The sequence below is a fragment of the Podarcis filfolensis genome (genome assembly GCF_964270895.1).
Source record: "Podarcis filfolensis genome assembly, chromosome: 12".
Lineage (NCBI taxonomy): Eukaryota > Metazoa > Chordata > Lepidosauria > Squamata > Lacertidae > Podarcis > Podarcis filfolensis.
The window spans coordinates 5,812,337-5,836,131 of NC_139614.1; the positions used below are offsets into that span (position 1 = coordinate 5,812,337).

Sequence of the window (23,795 nt, forward strand, 5' to 3'; positions counted from 1 at the left end):
AGGTGAGTCTCCCCCTGGGCCCAGTAACCCTTCAGCTTCTCCTGAACTGCAGAGGCTCAGGGCAGAGAGGCGAAGGGAACTGGTTTCTCCCAGGAGGAGTGCTCGCCTTAAGGCCAGGAGAGGCGGGTCACCTGTGGGCCGGGACCGCCCCTGGCCTCAGAGAAGATAAAGGCCAGTCAGCCCGGTCCCAGGTTGCAGGAGCAACGTCGTTGTTGAGTACCTGTTCCTGCCCGGACCCAGACCTGACCCTCCAGTGTTCCTGTCCCCGCCCGGCTTCCTGCTTTGGACCTCGCCCCGCTCCTTGTGAACTGTTTCCAGGCTAGTGACCCAGGACCGGACTTTGACTACGCCAACGGTAACCTTCCCCCCGGGACCAGCACAAATGCAAAAAGGAATGAGAGAAGACTAAAACAAGCTTTGGAAGAATTGCTGCTTATCTGCTAGAGTGCAGTTATCCTGCCATTATGTTCTTCCTGGCTGATGGCAGAAGCCAAAGTCTGCTTTCCTCTTTAGCCCTATTTGGTTGCAGCCATTGCTGCATATACTAAATCAATGTTTGAACTCCTGAGCCAAGATTCAAGCGCTTTTGTATTGTCTAGCTGAAACGCTCAACAGTAAGAACAAGAGCACCATTTTGATTATGTCACCATCCTCCCAGCCCCAATGTATTTTCTTCTTCATTCCCCTTTGTTTCAATCTGCATCTATACCTATTATGTCACTGGAGAACAACGAGTCTTGTCTTCTGTTGGTTTGTATTCTCTTCTCCGTTCTTGTGTGGATAAATGAAACTGTGACCACCTGGTTTTTCCTTCAGATTCGGTCTTGATGAACCTCCTTTTTCTTTTTGTAGATTCCTTATCTTGTTTTTGAGCCCTGGCTACAGTAGTTAAATTGTTCTGTGCAAAAAGTTACGGTTTCTTGTGAATAAATCCTGTAATTGCATATGCTAGGGAAACTCTTGCTTTATAAAAGCAGGCTAAGTGTGAGGGAGGTTGCACAAATAAATAAAAAACAAGGAACTAGTATTTCTGTTGCTTCTATTCTTCACTTCAGTCAGCAAATATTCTAAGAGGTGCTCTAAGTTTATACCTGATCTGCCTTTTCAGTATATGCTAATAGAATGAGGGTCATTTCTGCATACAGGAAAAACTATATACTCTGTCATATATACAAAAGACACAGCAGCAAAATAAACTACAACTTGAATTTCAAGATAAATTAATGTAAGTAAGTTCACAAGGGTCATCTATGTGGGGTGCTGGAGGAGAAGGAGAGCGAACAATTTATTGATTGATATATTTAAATTTAGCATTTTGGCTGTTGGCTTTTTTCAACCAGGGTTGAACATAACAATTGCAAACATGGTGAATCTTACATACCAAGATGCCAGGAATCTAACCTATCAATCCAAAGATGTTTTAAAGCTTTGAAAATGAAAAGTAAACTTGTTGATTAGAATATTTTTGAATACTGTGGTCAGTCTGAAGCAGAGTTATTTATACAGTCCACAACTTAACCAAACGTTCTTGTTATCACTGGTATTAAGTAGTCACAGAACAGCTCTGTGTATCCCCTGAAATTAGCTGACATGCTGAGCACGGTTTCGTTCAGGTTAATGTAGAATATCCCTTTGCTTTAATTGTGCACTGTTTTCTTGCAGGCGCTTAAGTAATTGTTTGGGAATGGAGAAACAAAATTGGATTTTTAATTGGCAAGCAGATATTTCCGCTTAGGTTTTGTCTGGCCTGCTGCATTACAAAGCCGATGCTTGTGGATGCATTCCAGTGGGATACATAAGAAGTACTTCATAAACTCCTGTCTACCCGTGACATCTTCAGACTTTTCCTTGTGATGGCTCTGGTTAGAGGCGAACCACAAACTCTATGCCATTGCAGGCTGACGCCTGGTACCCCTGGGGTGGTGGTAGTAATAGTACTTAGCATTTTTGCAGCTCTTTTGAGCAGAGGTAGTCACCATGGTGCCCTCTAGCTGATTGTTGGGTGCTAGGTCCCATCAGCCCCAGCCAGCCTGGCCCAATGGTCAAGGGGTGATGGGGCTTGTATGTTTGTTTTCCCAAAATACCGTATTTTTTGCACCATAACACTCACTTTTTTCCTTCTAGAAAGTAAGGGGAAATGTCTGTGCGTGTTATGGAGGAAATGCCTACGGGTGGCATGCCTACGGATTTTCCTCCTCTAAAAACTACGTGCGTGTTATGGTCGGGTGCGTGTTATAGAGCGAAAAATACGGTACTTGCATTCTGCAATTTTATAATAAAATGTCAAAGTGGTTTACAACAGTTTTACTTACACACACACACACACACACACACACACACACACACCCCAGACCACAAACTACCGTATTTTTCGCTCTATAGGACGCACTTTTTCCCCTCAAAAAATGAAGGGGAAATGTGTGTGTGTCCTATGGAGCGAATGCAGGCTTTCACTGAAGCCTGGAGAGCGAGAGGGGTCAGTGCGCACCGACCCCTCTTGCCCTCCAGGCTTCAGGAAGCTATCCGCAGGCCTTCGGAGCCCGGCGGGGGTTCCCGCCGGGCTCCGAAGGCTTGCGGATAGCAGCCTGCAGCCTGAAGCCCGGGGAGCGCAGTGGCAACTCTGGGCTTCAGGCAGCTATCCGCAAACCTTTGGAGTGCTCCCCCAGCCCGCAAGCTCCGGGAGCGGCTGCAAGGCTGCACAACCTTGCCTCCGCTCCCGGACCTGTTCTGGGGTCGGGGGAAGCTCGGGCTTCCCCCACCCCAGCCCTGCGGCTAAAAACGAAGCCGCACACAGCCTCTCCCCGCTGGAGAGGTTGTGCGTGGCTAAAGAGGAAGCTAAGACTTGACTTCTTTGCTCTTTGGGGCGGGGGGGGGGGATAATTTCCCCCCCTTTATTTCCTCCCCTAAAAACTAGGTGCGCCCTCTGGTCCGGTGCACCCTATGGAGCGAAAAATATGGTATTACAGAAAACGTTTATCATAATTATCTTCATAAGCCTAGCAGCAGTGGGGGGAGGGGGGGAAATCAGCAAACTTTTAAATGTTTAAAGAAGATGCCTACTAAATCCCTATTGGAAGAGCATTCCACAGGGCTCAGTGGCTCTAATGGCTTGGATTTGTGTTGATGTCAAATGAGCCTCACCAGCTTTGGGGACAACCAGCAATTCTCCTACAGTTGATCTCAGCGATCAAGCTAGGATATAAGGGTTCAGGCGGTCCCTAACTTCTACTTCAGCAACTTCTGGAAAGCACCATATTGGTTACCCCTGCTTTAGTGTGTTCAAACCATATTACCCTGGCTGAATTCACATGTAATGCTCAACCATGGTTTAGCATGATGAGAATGAGCCACAGCGATCTTCAGTCCTGCATGCCTCATGTACACCTTCTCTCCCCTACTCCATCATTTCCGTTTCAGACTAACCACACTTTCTTGTGACACCTGAACATAGACATACGACAGTTGGTCTTACCCATGCTTAGTGGAAACAAGGCAACTCCAAACTATGGATTATGAAACTGGCTTGTTTTCATAGCCTAGGGCTGGATTGTAACACTAAAAAGTGGTTAAACTAAAACAGAAGTTGGACCTTCTCATCTCTTCATAGTTGTGCTGGAATGGGAGAATGTGCAAGCTTAAAATCATGGTTTAGTGTTAATGTGCATGCTGGGCCAGAGGTAATTTGAGAGAAGCTGAGAGTGGATTATCTATGGTCACCTAATGGGGTTTGTGACAGAGGTGAGGCCTAAATCAAGTCCTTCCCCGTTCACATCTCGTTTCCTGTTAGCTGCTACTGTCCACCAAAGCTCCGTTTAAAAAGGTCTCTTTTTCTTAAAGATAAATGACGATTACAAGCGCTGGAGACTTTGGTCAAATCAAGGTTCAGGTTGATGAATGGGATGGAGCATAGGAATAAATAGTCACCTTCGGTGTTTGCTGCAGTTCATTTCAACATTTCTTTTTTACTTAACAACATACTTCAGTCTGTCTTGGCTCCTCTTGTTAGCTCCTGTATTAAGACACAATCCACAATAATTTCATAATACAAATATCACAAGTTGGTTCAAGTGAATTATAATAGAGTTTATCGATTCACGCAGTGCAGTGAATTTATACACTGCTTTATAGTTAGTTGTTTGGGGTTGAATAGGAGGTCATATGGTTTTCTTCCTCTGAGGGAAGTGTTTCAACATTTTATTTGGTTGAATTGCTATTGTAATTTTTATCTGCTTGGTATAATTGTTTATCTTTAAAAGAATCCAGAACGTAAGTAAAAAGTAAGTCCCTTTCATTCTCCTCACCTTTCACCCTCCTTTCCTTTCATTCTCCGCAATTGTAAAGCTTAATAAGTTAAGCTACAAAATGACTGTTTCTTTGGGCTTGTTAGCCTTGCCCAATTGGGAACACGTGTCAGGATGCAAGTGGAATATCCTAAGATGCTTGGAGCAGACGTGCTGTTTGGTTACTTCTCAAAGGCATGGAGACGATATCTGACACTGATTCTGTTTCCCCCAGGAACGAATTATTATGTAGTGTAGGTAGGTCAAAGGCTTTCCAAATTTTGTGACAGTGAGACTTTCTCTCCCTAGTCAATAAAACACAGGAGTGTCCCAAAGTATTCTGTGGTCCAGAATTGGCAGCTGAGTAGCTGTGAACCTCAGACACAGTACATTTTTATTGTTACCCTTGTAAATGCAGAACAAAGCTGCAGAAAATTGACTACACCAATGTTATGTTACTGGTTGTAATTTGCCTCGTGGCCGTTTTTACCACTGGCTATGAGAATAGTCCTTACATAGGCACTCAAAACGAGATATATTCAAGCAAACAATTGGGCAATACTGTAATGCAACAAAATCTTGCGCTATGGAGTGTTTCTGTTCAAGATTCCAGCCACTCAATGAGGCCCATTCCGTTCCTCTTCATATTCCCATGCCCCGGGTTTCTGTTGTTCTCTTCCCCTGCGTTCTGTGACAACTCAGTCTTCATTAACCTGTTTTGGGTCACCCACCCTTTTGGGACAACCCCCCCACCCAATCTGTACTTCTGCAAACTTTGGGGTTTCCTCAAACATTCTAATATCTCCCTCCTGTGGAAGATCTGAATTCTAGCAATTGTCTTGTCTGTTTCATGTAAAGCTCTTTGCTTCTCATAAAGTAGACAAAATGCTGTTACATTTCCAGGTCTGCCTGTTTAGGTGACCAGGGCAATTGCTAGTACACAAATGCTAGGATACCCAGTTGATAAAGAGTGGTTTACAATTCTTTTAACTACTAAATTAATAATAAGTAGTGTTGCATAGGACTCATAGGGCCATGAATCAGGAAATCACAATTCATATTTTACAGCTTAAGCCTGTTTGGTGACCGTAGGCAAGCAATTATCTCCCAACCACAGTCTCCCATCTGCAATATTGCATCTAATATTACAGATCTATTTTACAGGGTTGATGCAAGGATGCAAAATAATGTGAGATGCAACATAATGAGATAACAGATGCAACATATTTTGAATGCTCTGTAATGAAGTATAAAATAATTGTGATTGGTACTAGTAACCAGGCGACTGCTAACTACAAATTTTTGTGACTAGATTTGGCTGAGTCAGAGGAGAGAATTGTCCCGTGTCTTAAAGGGGCCTGCATTTTGATGCAATTACCTTGTATGAGTTTTGCAAAAAAAGAAAATGCTTTCCCTCCTACTCTCCGTGTGAGATAACATTCTTGGCTGTTTTAAGAAGCAAAAGCTCTTCAATGTCCACATATTTTCATGTATATATATTGGCATTAGTGCTTTGTGTCTGAGAGGGAATGTAAAGCAGTGGTGTCAGATCTCTGTGGCTCGTTCCAGTGGTTTTAAGATTGCACATTGCAGTTATGGAAAGCAGAGCACTGGAGGAATAACATTGCAGTGCTGCAGATGTTTAATGATGGGTTTCAACTGACCAACAAGCTCCTTGATTATATGACATCAGTTTGGTTTCACATTTCATAGTGCCATTTATTTAGGCTTTTACAGAAAACAAGGACCTCAGACTGCTCCTTGGTAGCTGGCAGTGGCCACAAAACTGGGAGATGCAATACATGAACTCATGTTACTGGGTAGAAATTAAGTTCCTCTTGTTTTGCTTCCTTTTCAGGAAGCAGAGGAATATCAGAACACCCTTTCCCCATGCCTTTTTTCTTTTAAGGGCGTGAGCACTGATGTCTTTGGTAAATTCTATTTGTACACTTGCGGGTAGAGAACGAACGAATGAAACACCCTTGGTCCTAGTTTCCAAGCAGAATCAGTGCAAACCCAGAATCCATCAGGGTATAAACGGTATATACACTCAGGGCACATATAGTCACAGTAGTCTCTATCTTCCCAGCACATGGAGGGGAAAGTTATTTCTTAAGTTTCCCTCTTTGCTCTGGTAAGCTCATATACACAGAGAGCATCTCCCGTTTTGCTTTGGAGTAAAAGAACATCCCATGGGCACTGTGAAAAGGTCCACTCGCAGCAAACAACAATTCCATTCTACAAATTGCAGCCTTTATGTGCAATTACATCTGCAAAGGAGAGGCTGTAGCCTTTTAATCTGGAGTCAAACTGCTTTTGTATATAGAACATCAACCAGGAGCCCTGTTCCTCTCTAAGCCTATTGGAAGCTGCTGTATACTGAGTTCAACCATTGGTTCATCTAACTGGACTACTGACTATTCAACTACTGCAGGGGTGAGGAACTTCAGGCTCGGGAGGCTGGATGTGAGCATGTGGCCCTCCAAACCTCTCTTACCTGGCCCTTAAGAGTTTTTGCCTGGCTGGAACTCTTGCCTACCTGGAGGCAGGATAGAGAGGAGTGTATGAGTGTTCATGGGAAATAGGCAACTGTAGAAAGATAATACAGTGGTACCTCGGGTTACATACGCTTCAGGTTACATATGCTTCAGGTTACAGACTCCACTAACCCAGAAATATTGCTTCAGGTTAAGAACTTTGCTTCAGGATGAGAACAGAAATCGTGCTCCGGCGGCGCGGCAGCAGCAGGAGGCCCCATTAGCTAAAGTGGTGCTTCAGGTTAAGAACTGTTTCAGGTTAAGTACAGACCTCCAGAACGAATTAAGTACTTAACCCGAGGTACCACTGTATTGATGTTCACTGCATGACCCACTTTGCTTCTGGCCCTGCCCAACGTTGGCATCCGGACCCTGGAAAATTGCATAGAAGGGGATGCAGCTCATGGGGCTTAAAAATGTCCCCAGCCCTGCAAATGGCAAGGGGAAAAAAGAAAAAGCCTCAGACCAAGTTCATGGCAGAATGGTACAACCTATAAGCAGAATAAAAATCGTCCTTGCAGCACAAATATACAGTCCCTGTCTGTCTTGAGCACAGATTAGTGGCATTGTAAAAATCTGTGTTCTTCAAGTGAAAATGCGCACACATGAACAAGACAGAGAACAAGGGACTTTGTACAGCATATAAAATCTTTTGGCTAGTTTGATTCCTGATGTTGTGCTATTTTCCCTTCATTGTGTTGGATAATCTGGCCTTTTCTCTTTGGTGGGCTGCATAGCACGACTTTATTCTGTGCTGCACCACAGTTACTAAGAGGAGAAGGTTTCTTTTGTTGTATAAATGTTGTTGTTTAACCTGCCAGAAGAAAAGCAGTACATTAACAGAAAAAGGGTTCCTAAGCCCCGAAAATCAATCAGTTTTCTTCTTTATAAGATGGTGGACTTAAATTGCCTCTTGGCAGATAGCCATGTCTTCTGGTCCATTTGATGCATGTGCAGATTAGAAACCCAAACAATTGTTGGGAAGCCACTGTGGCAGAGTTGACTAAACAAGATTCACAGGGAGAGACTTTATGTATGAGTTAGTCATGTCCATGGAGTCTTGAACCTTCAGTGGAGCTTGGAAACATTTTTGGAATGGCCTTGACTTTAAGAGCTCCCATTGATCAAGGGGTTCCGCTCTAAATGTAGAGTCATAGGGAAGGTATACCAATACACTTACCGTATTTTTCGCCCCATAGGGTGCACTGGTCCATAGGACGCACCTAGGGTTTTTTTTTGGGGGGGGGGAAATAAAGGAAAAAAATTATTTCCCCCGACCCCAGCCCCCAGAACAGGCAGCTCTCCGCAAGCCTTGGGAGACTGGTGCGACTTCCCGCCGGGCTCCCACGCCTTGCGGATATCTGCCTGAAGCCCAAACCAGGTCGGGGAACAGCGGGGTGGCAGCGCTCCGCCTCCCCACTGTCCCCCGAGCTTGTGGGGCTGGCGGCGGGGAGACTAGGTCGGGGAACTGAAGCCCGGGGTGCGCTGTGCAGCGAGCCCCAGGCTTCGAGATGCAGGCTGCTATCCGCAAGCCTAGGGAGCCCGATGGGAACTCCCGCGGACTCCCAAGGCTTGCGGAGAGCTTCCTGAAGCCTGGAGAGCGAGAGCAGTCGGTGCGCACCAACCCCTCTCGCTCTCCAGGCTTCAGCGAAAGCCTGCATTCGCCCCATAGGACGCACACACATTTCCCCTTCATTTTTGGAGGGGGAAAAGTGCGTCCTATAGGGCGAAAAATACGGTAGGTAAAACAAGTCTTTTATTGAGAGTATACTTTCTTGTAGCTACTGATTTAGAAATCTAATTTTGAAATTAGTCCATCGAAACAATGGATTACTCATTGATTTCCGTAGGAGCCAAGTGCAATCAGCTTACTTTGGATCCAACCCACTGCTGGTAACTTCACACAACAGCACTGTACACGTAAATTTTCATGTACAGTAGGAAGCACCTGGCGATTGCTGTAAATTCAGTTTTTTCTTTCATGATTTATACACGTCAAAGAGCCTCAATTATGGATGTCTGACATTTGGAATTTTCTTTTCCAGAACCGTAATGAAATTAAAAATGGAGCAATACTTCGATTAACTACATCACCAGTAAGTTACTGATGCGTTCACATTCTTTTGATTTTCTTGTTTTCCCCAATACTGTATGATTCCTTTGATTTGATTTTACATTATGTTCATAGAAAGGGGCCGTTACCTATAGGCTGGTGATCCTATACTTCCATTAATTCAGAAGAGGGGAATTACACATATTTTAAAAAGTATCTCACAGTATATTATTATTATTATTATTATTATTATTATTATTATTATTATTAAATTTTATGTGTAGAAAGTGGATTTTTTTTATGTCAATCAGGCAATGTGGAGAGTTTCTGATTCTCAGTCAGCTCTCTTGGAAGCAATGCTTAGGGCATGATGACATTCCTCTTCATTCTCTTTCATTTATGTGCTCATCTCAGCAAGGCAGTGAGGTTCATAGCATAGCCACCATGTTCCCTTGTTCATTGAAATATCACACCAGCATAAGATTCCCATTGCAGTCATATACATCAGTCAGAGCTAGGTCCTACTTAGTTTGGTGGGTCTCACTTCTAGGTAAGTGTGTGTAAGATTGCAGCCTCAAAAGATGTTCATAAGTGGGATTGACTGACATAATACTATCGAGCTTTTCCCTGCCTTCATTCTAATACGTCTTAAGACAACATCATTACAAAATTATCGCTTGCTTTTTAAACGGTTGGCAGAATTGCAGTTTTGCGAGTCTGCACCATTACACATGCAACTTGTTCATTTGGTTCATTTGCTCTATTTGTAAATTTCATGTAATTATTTATTATACTAGTCCCCCCCCTTTCAGAAACCTGCAGGCAAACTCAGTTTCCTAGGTTACAGCAAGTACTGGCTGAATTTTCTCATTTTCTTTACTCTTTCTGTTCTTCCTCTGATTCATTCCTCTTTAATACCTCAAAAGCTATCTTCCTCCATCCCCCATATAAATTTATAAGATTTTATTTTAACAGGCTGTTTCATATCTCTACATTTCAGCCCTATACCCCAGTGATGCCCCTGTACAGGCAGCTGCCTTTATTTGCCCGGGGCTTCCGTTTCTGACTCTCGCACGTTTCTGCAGAACGTTCCTATGTGGACCCTATTATGCCCCACCGCTGTTCTGCTCTCATCTGGGTCCAAAAGGAGCCGTGTGTCTGCGATCGTATGTGAATTGGACGCGCCTAAAATGGTCACTACAGGGATGCGGGTGGCGCTGTGGGTTAAACCACAGAGCCTAGGACTTGCTGACCGGAAGGTCAGCGGTTTGAATCCCTGCGATGGGGTGAGCTCCCATTGCTCGTTCCCTGCTCCTGCCAACCTAGCAGTTCGAAAGCACGTCAAAGTGCAAGTAGATAAATAGGTACCGCTCTGGCAGGAAGGTAAACGGTGTTTCTGTGCGCTGCTCTGGTTCGCCAGAAGCGGCTTAGTCATGCTGGCTACATGACCCGGAAGCTGTATGCCGGCTCCCTCGGCCAATAAAGCGAGATGAGCGCCGCAACCCCAGAGTCGGTCACGACTGGACCTAATGGTCAGGGGTCCCTTTACCCTTTACCTTGAATTTGGTATTACAGAAACCCCACCATATTTGGATTACTTTCCCCCCACTCTCATCCTACAAAGGGTGTTGAGAAAGGAAGCATCACAAACATTGCCACATGCCCATCCAGCATTAGACATGTGTATTGTTTCTAAATGCCATATATCATCTTGTTCCTCCTGACATGTAGCATCCAGGCTGTCTGACTTTTGTTTTCCCTCTCTCTTTTTTAAAAAAGAAATTTGCAGTTTTAAAACAGTTGCAAAACTACGAGGGGCATAGAGGATTTGTCGATGGCTCACAGGTCCTAGCCACTGGCTGCTCTTTCCGGCTGGTTTTTTCCTGGCTGAACTTGAAAAACCTACAGTAAAAACCAAGTTTTTTCAAAACTTGCCCCATGACAGACAAGATGTGCACGCAATTGAGGGCAGTGACAGAAGGCTATCAAACGTCTGAGACGTTTGATAGATGTTATGATGTTCAATTATCACATTTAACTCACAGAAAGAATCCCTCACATTGTTACTTGTCTTACGTACAAGTACTGGTGCAAATTAGCTGGTTCTTTTTAGTTGTAGGATAACTGCATGCTAAAAGATGTCAAATCCACTTGTTTGGTGAATTGCCACATATTTTATGCTAACAAACCAACCATTTGGTATTTGGCTCTAACTGTATGAAAAGGAAGTTTAGAAATAAAAGCTGCAGCAGATGTTGACCCACTAAAAATACTATTTTAACCTACTTTATGACCTTGGACAAATCTGTTACTCTGTCCTTCAGTTAATTCCTTTTCAATAATTATTTGGAAACATTTACCACTGAGGTTTCAGTGACTATATTTGTTCAGTGCTTTGGACATGCAAAACCTAATTGCAGAGGTTTATTATATAAGCCCTAACCAATTTTGCTAATGCCTGAGCAGAAAGGCCAAAAACTTAAGTACATTTCAACACATAATGTACTTACTTGTTTCCAGTAATCCAGTGCTTTAAGAAAGTTTAAGCTTCTCAGCGAGTGAAATGGAGTTGTTTTGGACAAAATGACAGCGTGAAGCAGATTACTTTTCATTGGTTCGTTAAGTGTAAAGTGTGATGAATTAGGCTGTTCATTGTTGCTTGCCTTTTTGGCTACAGGAGATCAGCCATGCGGCGGCAGCCCATATAAATAGCAAGGATGTGACTAATTTATCTGCATAACATGACAGGAGATAACACTGTTGTATTTCATTAGCCTCTGTCACAAGACCATGTTGGAGGCACGCTGTAGCGGTGTCAGAGCAGTACCATTTTCCCTTTTAAATGGATATGTTAACTCTCTCCCCAATTTTTTGTCAGTTTTTGTTTAAATGATATATTAGGGCAAGGGTCGCCAACATTTTGGGGCCTGCAGGAACATTTGGGAACTGGAGAAACACTACAACAAAGCACATAGAGCAGCCTTAGTTGGTGGCCTCTTCCAGATTTTATAACTCCTTCCCATGTCCTTCCATCGGCAGGAGAAGACCACCTTATTCCGACAGGTTTTAACGAAAAGGGCTAGTGCCATGTTGTTTTTATTGTAATTATTGGCATGGTTTTAATAGATTTTATATATGTAGTTTTAATTTTATCAGTATTTAGGTTTTTTTGATAGTTTGTTTTTCTCCATTTTTAGCTGTTCTTATTTTATCTCTAAGCCGCATTGAGTCCCGTCAGAGTAGAAGGTGGGGTGTAAACAAACAAACAAACAAACAAACAAACATTAAATGAATTAAAAGTCCAAACCTCCTAACTAGCAAATCAGTACGCCACACAATTCCATTTGAATTCTACCTCAGTCATTTATTTTGTTTCTTGAACTTTTTGTGAGTCATCTGATGCTACGCCATGAAGTAGCTGTCCTAGGGTATGGTTCCTGGAGGAAATGGTGAGGTTCCTCCCATTGCTCTCCTAACCTGTTGCTGTATCTTCTTTCCTGAATGGCGAGGTTTTTTGGGTAGTTTCCTTGCTGGGACAGCATGGCATGAATTTTAGCTTATTTTTATAATTTTATTGTTCATCTTTTAATAATGTTTTATGGTATTTTGTGTAAAGGCATGGACCTCACAAATCTAATAATAAAACTTTGGCTTTGTTTGAAGTAGCTGTCACTGGCCACACTGAGATGTAACAATAAACCATGGTTCAACAAGACATGAATTAGCATATTTTCATTGCAGGCTCATACCTTCATCCAGTGTGGCTGAGAGGATGTGTTTAGAAACCTCTGCTACCCGCATGGGCGAGGTGGTGCAGAGATCTTACCAGAGATTCTTTTAACCAGAGATGTCAGGGAATGACTTTCGGCATGTGTAGCATTTGTTCTACCATTGAGCAGTTCTCAGTAGGAATAACCTAGGAATAACGTACCTTCAGGTGCCTATGCTCTGGTGACTTCTGGATTAGATTACTGCAGTGCATTACATGTGGGGCTGCCCCTGAAGACAGCTCAGAAACGGCAGCTAGTGTAAAATTCAGTGGGCAGATTTCTAATTTGGATCAGATGTTCTGAGCATATTGCACCAATTCCTGCACTGCTGCTGCTCAATTTTCCTGGCTCAATTCAAAGTGCTGATTTTGACCTATAAAGCTTTATGCTCCTTGCGACGCAAGTATGTTGAGCACCACCTCTCCCTCTGTGAACCCAGCTGAATTCTGAGGTTTTCATCAAGCCCATATCCATGAGCTGCATCTGAGGAAGGCGAGGAGAGCAGCTACATGAGAAAGGGCCTTTTTAGTGGTGGCTTCCAGCCTGTGAAACCTGTTAGTGGAGCCTTCCCACTTGTCCTCCCTACTGTATTCCAGGGTGAGCATTTTAGGAACATTTAAAAATTGCGCTTCCTTTTTAATTCGGCTTTTGGTTGATTTTATCTTGTGCATTTTCATTTACGACATCGCTTACTGTTTAAAACAACTTGACAAATGCAACACAGAATAATAATTTATGTGAGCAACATTCCAGGAGGCCATTCACGGTTTCAAACCGGAATGGGGTCCCTCGGCTCACTCTGCCTCCCAACACTGTGTCGCTGCTCTTACTCCGGCCTTCATACAGTTGTCTTGAAGGGAACCCGTATGCATGAATAAACTGCACGTGCTCAGGGGTCTCACCTAACTGGGACACCCAGTTGTTTGGTGCATCGGCTTGTGGGTAGCTCTTCTTTTGCAGATAGCTGTGTGCAACAGCAGGCTGAGTTTGCACTATGATGTGGAATCAGGGTGGGTGGCCCGAGAAGCAGTGCCCTGCTCCATCTTGAGACTGGGTGCCCTGTGTGAGAGTAATGCACAAGCAGAGCCGTATCCTGTACGTAATTGACTTCTCCGTCTAAATATTTCTATGCTAAGATTCATGCTGCTTTGGCCCTGAAAGCTCGCTCACTGTCCTGTTTAAGCTAACAAACTTGTCCATCTGCCTTCCAGCAGAAAGGGCAGCAAAATCCAGCCAAATCAGAGACACATTTAAGGCATCATAGAGGCCTTTTGAAGGGACGCGGGTGGAGCTGTGGGTTAAACCACAGAGCCTAGGGCTTGCTGATCAGTAGGTCAGCGGTTCGAATCCCAGTGACAGGGTGAGCTCCCGTTGCTCAGTCCCTGCTCCTGCCAACCTAGCAGTTCAAAAGCACGTCAAAGTGCAAGTAGATAAATAGGTACCACTCTGGTGGGAAGGTAAACAGCGTTTCCGTGCGCTGCTCTGGTTCGCCAGAAGCGGCTTAGTCATGCTGGCCACATGACCCGGAAGCTGTACGCCGGCTCCCTCGGCCAATAAAGCGAGATGAGCGCTGCAATCCCAGAGTCGGCTACGACTGGACCTTTACCTTTAGAGGCCTTTTGAGAAGAGATGTTTTACCCATTTCCTCCTCCCTGTCTGACCAAGATAGTATAATTCATTCCAAACATCAGCCCCCCTTTGCACTTATCTCACAACAAAGAAGTGTTTCCATAAGATGAATATTTTCTTGTAGGTTTTTTTTTTTTTTTAAGTAGGGCTGGCTTCTTGGTAACCAGAATTATCATGGCCTAATGAGCTGTACTCCCTGCTGTCCTGGCATTTATCGACCAGAAATTGCAGAGAGTTCTTTGGAAACTGCTCATAGCACATGTCCTGTAGGTGTCATTTCTAATGACACAATGAGAGAGAGGGAGGGAGAATTGGAGCAGAGGCACTGTATTCCATAAGAGTGCATATAAAGCACTATGGCAACAGGAGCCAAGACCAGTGAAGGCGCCACACTGAGTGAAGCCTTTTCCCCCATCCATCAGTCGTGATAGCAGGCAGTGTCACCTCGGCTAGTTGCCATGTGAGACAACTAACAGTATTTTTGTGAAAAGAAACTATTTGTTTAATCTGTGATCACGATAAATCTGCTCTGTCTTTATTGAGGCTTGCTACACTAAAGTTAGGGGTGAATGAGATCCCACTGCCTGCAGATATCTGTGGAGTGTTTCAAAATTCAAAACAGTTTGTTTGTTTGTTTGTTGTTTACATGTATATCCCATGTTTTTATAAAAGTACTCAAGGTGGCGTACAGTAAATAAATTAAAACACAGTAATAAAAGCCCAGTGCAAATGCAACCATCTTAAAATACTATGATTAAAAATGAGAGGCAGTTCCAGCATAAAACCTTTTAAAGACCATAGTCTACAAAAAGTGGCTGAAATAATGCACTCTCCGCCAACCATATAAAGCCCAGCAGTGAAGGAGGCAGGTGGATTTTCCTTTGAAGGTGTTCTATATCAGAGGTTGCCACGAATGAAAAGCCCTGTTTCTGGAAGCTACATGCCATATTTCTGATGGTGTGGAGAGCCGAATCAGGACTGTACATCATGATGAGTGAAACTGCTCCAGGAAGGCTTATATAGAGGGAGGTGATTCTTAAGGTATTTTGGCCCCAGGTATCTTTATGGCTTTAAAGATCAAAAGCAGCACCTTGAATTTGTACCAGAAATGATTTGGCAAGTAGTGCAGCTGGTACAAGATCTTTCAAATTTGATCCAATCAATGGAACTCTGGCCAGAAGTCTTGCAGCTGCATTAGAAAGAGCTTCCAAACTCTTCTCAAGGGCAGCCCAGGCGCATGGAGCTCATTAGAGTATTCTAATCTGCAGGTGACTGAAGCATGAAATAACTGATGAAAAGTCTGCTATCTTCCTTCCAAATAGTTCACAGTTGGCATATAAGACAGTGATGGTAGGAACTTCAGCATCCTGAAGCGTTTCCAAATCAAGGAATACTCTGGGAATCATAGTAGCATGATACGAAAGCATAAGTTGGAAGTTTAGTTACTATTCATTTGGTGCTTTTTACCAAGTGCTCAGAGTGCTTTGCCCACATTGTCTCAGCATCCCTTACAACTGCATTGTAAGGTAGGTGATAGCTGGATCTGAGATCCAGTGCAGGCTCCTTCTGGCGGGTGGGAGGGAGAGCCAATTATTGCAGATCGCTTCCTTCCCCTGCACTCCCCTTGACAGTTCCGGGGGGCACAGAGGTTTGGGGGGGGGGAGGGAAGAATTGGCAAAAGGTACTTTCCCCATGAGCAGAACTCTGTTCAGTGAACATCGCCGCAGTGGAAGCTTAGTTAGAATCCAAGCCATTCATTCCACAGTAATAGCTTTAAGGTAGTTAATGAGGCAAAAAAAGAAGCATTTTTATCAAGAAGTGACCATGCAGGAAAACAGGGCTGTTGTTTTTAATGCGTAGTGGCATTTAAATTAATGTTAATAATAACTGCTGTAAAAAAAGGCTTCTGTGCCCACATAGAATTTTTTTCCCCCAAAAGCATTGCTTTCTTCTTGGAGAAATAGGAAACAGATTGTTACCTTCCCTCTCTTATTCTCCACTGTGTAGACTTAGGCAGCTCACTAGTTTATAACAAAAAGGCTTAAAAAGAGATGCCACTGTGAAGTTGCTGAGCTGGAATTCATTTACAGATCCGGCACTATCTGACTTCTGCTCAGTACAGGTTGGGAGGAAGAGCTCAGCTAGAAAATAATTTTCCATTGTTAAGTGTTCGTGCACATTGCTATTTTTGCTTTGCCAGTTCATAGCAATCACACCCACTCCGATTGAATTGTACATCCTTTTCAGTGGACCTTGTTTACGTTGAACTCAGCACAGTAATGTGCCACACCTCTCCCTTGCGTTGATGGCCTTTCTGGTCTCAGTTTGTCATAACATCCCCAACTCTCCTGCCTGTACCTTTGTGTACTTCTCTCTATATAATAAAATGTAAGAATGTCACCACATGGTCCTCATTGGAGGATTTGTGGTGCCTCATCCTTTATTTGCATGAAGTCAGGGCAGGGTAGGGAAGGAAGAGTGAATGAGGCTGCAGACAAGGGAGTGAAACCAAGAGGGGAAAGTTTAAAACAAAGGCAGAAGTTTGAGTGAAGCAGGGATGGACAGATACTTAGAGGGAAAAAGTGGTCGTTTTAAACAACAGCAGAGATTTGAATAAAGCAAGAATCTGGATACACTGCGGGGGAAAGTGATGATTTTAAACAATGGTAATGACTTCAGTAGAGTAAGTAGGGAGTGACACTGAGTGGGGGAGAGTAGCAATTTTTAATAAGGTTTGAATACAGGGAGAAGGGAGTTTGGAAAGGCTACGTTGTGTTAGCTTTTTGGTGTTAGTTTTTGTGTGTACCCATCTCTCTTATTTCTCCTTTGTTAAAACTATTTTTTAAAAGAAAAACCATCAGTGTTTCTCCACCCCTACATTACTCTGCTGTTGTTTAAAATAGCCCCTTCTTTTTCCTTCCAGCGTTCCTCCCTTCTCGCTGTACTCAAACCTCTCCCTTTTCCATTCCTTAGCAGCCCTATTTGAAAAAGATAAAGGATGCTGAGCCCCCAAATTTCCCATAGTACCTTCACACAATGTATTTCACTCTTGGTACTACGTCGTCTTCAGATTCAGTGTAGCAATTGAGAACATAAATTTTCATCAGCCGACCACCAAATAGGAAACAGGATGAAGCCTGGAAATGGGAGTGATCTGCGTGCAAGAGAGAGTTGAAAAAAGTAAAGAGGGTGGAAAGGAAAAAGGAGTGGAGGTGAAAATGTGATAATAGTTAAACTTAACTAGTATTTTTTCTTCAGGTGTCTTCATTTATTAGTAACACTTGAAATTAAGGTCTGTCTTCCCCCCCCTCTCTCCCCTCCCTCCATTTATTCAATGTTCTGTCTTTGGTGAGGCCCAAACTGCCCTTCAGCTCCATGAGAGGATCCAGTCTTCTAGCATGGATGCCAAGTTGGAAGCACTGAAAGACCTAGCTAGTTATTCACGCGATATAACGTTTGCCCAAGAATTTATCAATCTAGACGGCATTTCGCTCCTGACGCAGATGGTGGAAAGTGGCACTGAGTGAGTATTTTAACACATGCACATTTTCTTATTTGTTGCTTGGATAAACTAGCAAAATTGCATTTGTTGTTCATTTAAAAGTAAGACATGTTAAAAGCCACCATTTCTGCTTTTGTTCCTTGGAAAGGAATGAGTATTTCATGAGAGGCGAGTTAAAGAGAAGAAGATGGAGGAATGTTTGTATGTGTTATCTGCCACTAGAAGTCCTGAGATCTATTCATCGCCTGATAATCGTTCTTAAATAGTTACCACATGATGTTTTAAAAGTATAGACAATTTGGGGAATGTTAGAAAACTCTTGGAAATCCTGCAAGCTTTATAGTAAAAATGTATGGTTGGGTGGCGGGGGTGGGGAAATATGCAGGCACAATTCTGTGTTTCTACAAACTTCCAGTAGCTAAACCATGCTTCTTGCCTGAATTACAGTTGGAGCCACAATGCAGTCTTGCACCCAAAAGTTTTGCTTTTACAAGATGTAAGACTAGGGATGATGTGCCTTTTGGTAAGCTCCAGCCCTGTGTGTGTGCTTGCTTGCATGATTTACGCATCATAATGTGAATCTTGACTGAACAAGGCAAACACAGTGTTGTGAGCTAGGCAGCGGTTCAGTGAGGAACCTCTACTTAAAGCAGATAATTCCACTTTCTTTGGATCAGTTCAGTATCTCAGCAGAATTACCTGCCCCTGGAAGAGTCTGACTGGAAGCAAGGAAGGTCAGAGCACCATATCACTTAGAGAGGAAATGTGTAGACTCCTTTGTGTACATATTGTTAAACCTCAGTCTTTTTGATGAGCCAGATTTTTATTTTATTTTTTGTGGGAGGGATGAAAGAATGAGAATGTTGTGAGAATGAAAGACCATATTTAATATTGCATCAAATTCAAAAGTTGTGGCTATATAAATAGCATAGCATTCCAGAGTGTCTTAACAAAATCTGAATGTGTGGTTCATCATTGTTGAAAATACAGGTTTAAAAATGCATTTTTGACATTGATTTCAACTGAGTACTGTCAGCTTCAGTCGCTTGTTGTAAGGGGAAGGAAGGAAGGAGAGTTTCTCTTCCAGAGTCATTATATGCACCTGCTATCTCCTTTATGCTCCATCAGATTTGATGTGAAAGTCTCACTGTGGTTTCCATGTGCCCAGTGCAAATGGCAAGACCCATGCCAATAGCAGTCATTCATGGGGATGTGTGTTTGTGTGCGTTTGCGCACGCACATGTCTTAACATACACAAAGAATGTGTTGCTGAGCAGCCGTTAAGGGTTGATTTAGTTGCTGTAATAAATGTGCATGTGAGACCCATCCCAATTGTGTTGGAATCCCATGGAGACTCCATCCTAGGAGGGCCAGCACAGATCTGGAGATATTCACAGGGACTAGCTGATTTGCAGCTTCCTACCTTTAGGGATGGGAAACTGTGGTCCCCCAGATGTTGGACCCCAACATTCATCAGTCCCAGCCAGTATGGTCAGGGGTGATGGGAGTTGTGGTCCAATGTGGTGGTGGGGCTACAGGTTCTCAGCATCTCTTTCATAAGTGTGGAGTTACAGACCTACCTTCCTCCTGCTATTACGAGAATTCCCCTCCCCACTTATGTAGGTCGCAACAGCCTTGGTAGCAGACAAAGAAGAAGTGCGCTGCACCTTTAATTTGGAGATGCGTGTGCATCATATGTTTGAAGGAAATTGTTCATGAACTTGAATGGAATGACTTGCACCAAGAGCTTTGCAGATAAATAATTCCTTTCCCTGCATCATGTTTTAATTCTGCTAAGGACATTGCTGCAGTGGTTGTAAGGCTAAATAACAGGAGTCTTTCTCTCTCTGTGTGTACTGTATATGGAGCCATCATTATTGTGTTTTATGTGGTACCCTTTCCTTTCATGCAGGCCCCCGTTTCTGCACCCCCCCTCTCCCTGTCTGCCACTGCCTGACCCCCTGCGGCCCTCTTCCAATTCAAAACTTGCCAGAATATTCCAAGTTTTGGGAAATGGCAATCTTGCAGCCACTGGATATTGTCACGGTGTTCTCTGTTTCTGCAGATTTAGCTGGGAGTTTCCCTGGGGGCAGATTTAGGTTCTTCCTTACAAAACAGGTCCAGCCGAGCCCTGAGCCACAGACAATCATTCTCTGTTCCCCCTAAGACATTCTAACTGAACTTGAAAGCAAGGGGCCTTCTTGATCTATAACCAGAGGCTTTGCCAAATAAGCCACAAAGGAGTTGGTCTCGTCAGAGCTGGCAAAATTTGTCTCAGCTGGAAGTGGCTCCTGGCAGATAGGAAGGGTGCACATTCAGCAAGTATGAAGCCTTTGTGGCTTGAGGAATTCCAAAAGGAGCTGCTGTCCTTTTGGTAGAGAGCCAGCAATGTAATCCAGAGTCCCTTCGAGGACAAACAGTGAGCATATTGTGGTAGGCAAATGTCTAAGCAAGTATCCTTTCACCATTATTCTATAACATTATATTGCCATTCTGTTTCAGATTTTCTTCTTCTGTTAAAATTAATATGAACAAAAGTCTGTGGCTCTTGAGTTACAGAGTCTTTTAAAAGGCATTCCATTTTCTCACAGACCACTCTGAATTATTGGGATCCTTCTGGCACACTAATTTTAGAGCATCATTGTTCAGTGCATTATTGTTCATATAACCCCCAAAAGGCAAATATTGTGACTTCAGCTTTCAGAAATAACATCATGCAGAATCAAGTCATGCCCAGTCTGGTTAACCTCACAGCAACTTTGCTGACAAGCAAGATCATTTGAATTCCCTTTGTTTCCCTATAAGTTATGTTTAGGAAGTTCCAGGGAGAACCATCAAATTAGAGCACTGATTCCTTCCCCTTCCGACTTGATGTAACAGGAGAAATGTATTAAAATCACAGATTTGGATACCTGTATTTTAGCTAGAGCGAAAATTTGAAGGGCAACCAAGGGTTGAATTGTTTTCATTGCACAATCCTGTAATTTCTGCCACATATAAGTAAGGTTGAAAGGGGCACCATTACCTGCAAAAGGTTGTGCCTCAAATGCCAAGGATTATTATACTGTATATTTTTTTGCAGATGATGTATTTTTTTTGCAGATGATGAAAAGGGCCACCTCCCTTCAAGTAAAACAAACAAACTCCTGTTCACATATGTGATGCTTTTGACTCAGCGCTTTATGTTGTGTTTGAAATTTACACCTCAGGTGCTCTGATTCAGGATATAGCTGGCTAAAAACTTGTCCTTCACAACCAGTATATTGGACAATTCCCATTAGTTGCCATAGGGCCTAGCCTGAAGGTGTTAGTAGAGGATTGTGTCCCTAGATTCCATCTTGAGGGGATGGGCATTTTAAAACCCCCTACTGTATTCATATATGGCTTGAATTAAGCAAAACAGTTGTACACTCAACGTTATTGCTTATACAAATTGTGTGTCTGTTCTGTACAGCCTGCTTATTTCGGTGGTTGGTATGACGAACCTTCATAACTAGTGCTCAAGTTCTGTAAATAAGCTCACGAAAGTTCCTTGCCTGAAGGTTTTACTAGTGTTTCCTGTTCCTGTGGTTACCAGGCTAGTGCTTAAACACAAAGCTGTTTTATCAAAATTGTACCATGCAAGCATTCACCTTATTCACACACTTGTACACTGTCACATTTTGTTATAGTGATTTGTAGTGGTTACACATTGCCGTGGGATTTGGTGCAAATATTGTGAAGCACAAGAAGTCAGGTGGGCATGGAAAGCAATTCTTTGCTGCCACAAGCAGAGTTCTTAGGAGTGGCAAGAGCTGGCCAGTGCCAGATTTACGTATAAGCTAAACAAGCTATATCTTAGGGCCATAGCTGTCAACCTTCCCTTTTTTGCGGGAAATTCCCTTATTCCAGTGCCGTTTCCCGCTGCTTCCCGCTGCTATCCCGGATTGTTAGATATCCCATAGACTGTCCCCGGGACAGGTGAGGCTGCTGATCCCTTATTTTCAAATCTGAAAGTTGACAGCTATGCTTAGGGCTCCACTCTCTTGCGCCCCCCCCCCAAAAAAAAAGAAAAAGAAAAGAAAACGATGTACATTTCCAAAATATAAGATAAAATACAAATAAAATAAAACCTACATACAGCAACAGTGTTGTGTAGGCTCCTCCTGTCAGGGAACTGCCATCAGAGCCAGAGGGAGAGGGAGGGCTCCAGAGGGGTTCCGGAGAGTGTCCCGGGAGGGAGAGAAGCAGCCCATCTTCTGGGGAAGGAAATCAGCGTAGCACCAGTGGAGAAGGGGGGCAGATGGGGGAAGCGGCGAGGTGGCTCCATGACTCCTCGCCGGAGACCAGTGGGGAGAGCACGGGTCCTCCGCTGCCCACACCCTCCCTGCACAGAAGACTTCCGCGCAGGGAGAGTAGGCGGCGACTAGGCGTCAAAGAGCTTCTTTGCTGGAAGAAGTTCAAGAAATGCCCACTGACGGATTCTGCCAGCGATTGAGACAGCGGCTGTCCGGACAGAAAGAGTTCACCCAGTTAACCCAGCCAGGTGTGGCGGCGATTTACGCACGAGCAACCCCTAGAACCATTACAGCTCCCATGGTGTAAGTAATGGGCCTCACCTGCTAGCCTGCTTCCTAAAATATCACTGGTTTGCTCATTTCTATATATAGGGTACCTACATTCTGCATGGACTGGTTGCAAATTTCCATATAGCATATATTCAACACAAAAACTAGCGGCAATTTGTTGTTGACAAAGGACAGCTGGACATATAAAGGGCCCCATTACCTTCAGCAGTTTAGGGCCTCATCAAACCTAAATCCGGCCCTGAGCTGGACCTATAGTGTGCTAACTGGAGGGTAGTGAATTGTAGAGTTTTAAATGCTCATAGAGCATGTGTTTGTGAGGGACTTGAGAGCTGTATCTACACAGATATAAAAAAAAACGCTATAAAGAAAAGCTATAGGGGATAAAGAACTCCCAAGGCAATCTGCCATTGACTGTGGATTCTGCTCTACAGCACCATCTGGTGTCACATTTTATAACACATTTTAAATGTTATAAATTGACCTGTGTAGCTGAGTCCATCATATTATGATTCTGATTCTGATTTTTTTTTGGGGGGGGGGGAGTGACCAGTTGTAGGATTATACCGCACCTTTTCCGTAAGGCTTTGAGCTGCTCACACAAACATTTATCCTTTTATATCCTATAAAGAGAGAAGGGGGAAAATAGAACTTTCTACAGTTAAAAATAAAGTTTTTATTTATCTGAACAGTATACACTTTACTAGCACACAAGAATAAAGAAGTAAAGGAAAACAGAACAGTTTAAATTAAACAAATTCACACACAAAAGTATAAATGTGGGTCATTTCATTCACATTATTGTGGAAAAAAAAATCTGTTATTGGTGTGGGGGGAACATTTTTTTTAAAAGATTTGTTTTATTTGTAAATATCATGATACAGTCCTCAAGGTTTTATGATAATTCTCCCTTAAAAGTTACTAAAAATTACAAATAGTAACTTATTTCATAGTAGATGAAAACCCGTCTTTTTCCGTTGTCATCTAGTAGTATACCACAGTTTTTGAATTCATTTTTCAGCAATAGCTATGGCCCGGATTCGACTGTACCATAAATCCCTCTAAATATTTCCATGCTCTTGTGACTGATATACTGTGTAATTTTTGCTAGCTGCCAGGATGGTTATCACAAGAATTGCCCGAAATAGCCTTCATTTTGGCCATCCTGTGCCCCCAGTAGCATTGGTATCAGTTCTTGTTTTGTTAATTAATTAATTTCTAGGGACTCCGCCCCTAAGCATTCCATTGGTGTTTCTCCAAATAACCAAATTGTCCCTTGGAAGCTGCTGATAGACTCCTTGGCGGTTGTGATGGAGTTGACTGCTACTTGAGCCAGCAAACTCCCAGGTCTGGTACCTGGCTGGAGGGTGGAGCTCAGGGGTCCATGATCCCAGCAGCTATTTACCGTATTTTTTGCTCTATAAGACTCACTTTTTCTCTCCTAAAAAGTAAGGGGAAA

The 23,795-nt window shown here is 43.3% G+C and overlaps 1 protein-coding gene across 5 annotated transcripts in view; it reads left to right on the forward strand.

Moving 5' to 3' along the window:
* The window catches only part of ELMO1 (engulfment and cell motility 1), a 286,288-nt gene that overhangs the window by 76,152 nt on the left and 186,341 nt on the right, over positions 1 to 23,795 (forward strand). For all 5 annotated transcript variants that reach the window (XM_083577984.1, XM_083577978.1, XM_083577981.1 and 2 more), the window contains exons 5-6: positions 8,863 to 8,913; positions 17,623 to 17,792. In XM_083577984.1, the coding sequence (XP_083434110.1) occupies positions 8,863 to 8,913; positions 17,623 to 17,792 (221 nt within the window). The remainder of the gene's footprint in view (positions 1 to 8,862; positions 8,914 to 17,622; positions 17,793 to 23,795) is intronic.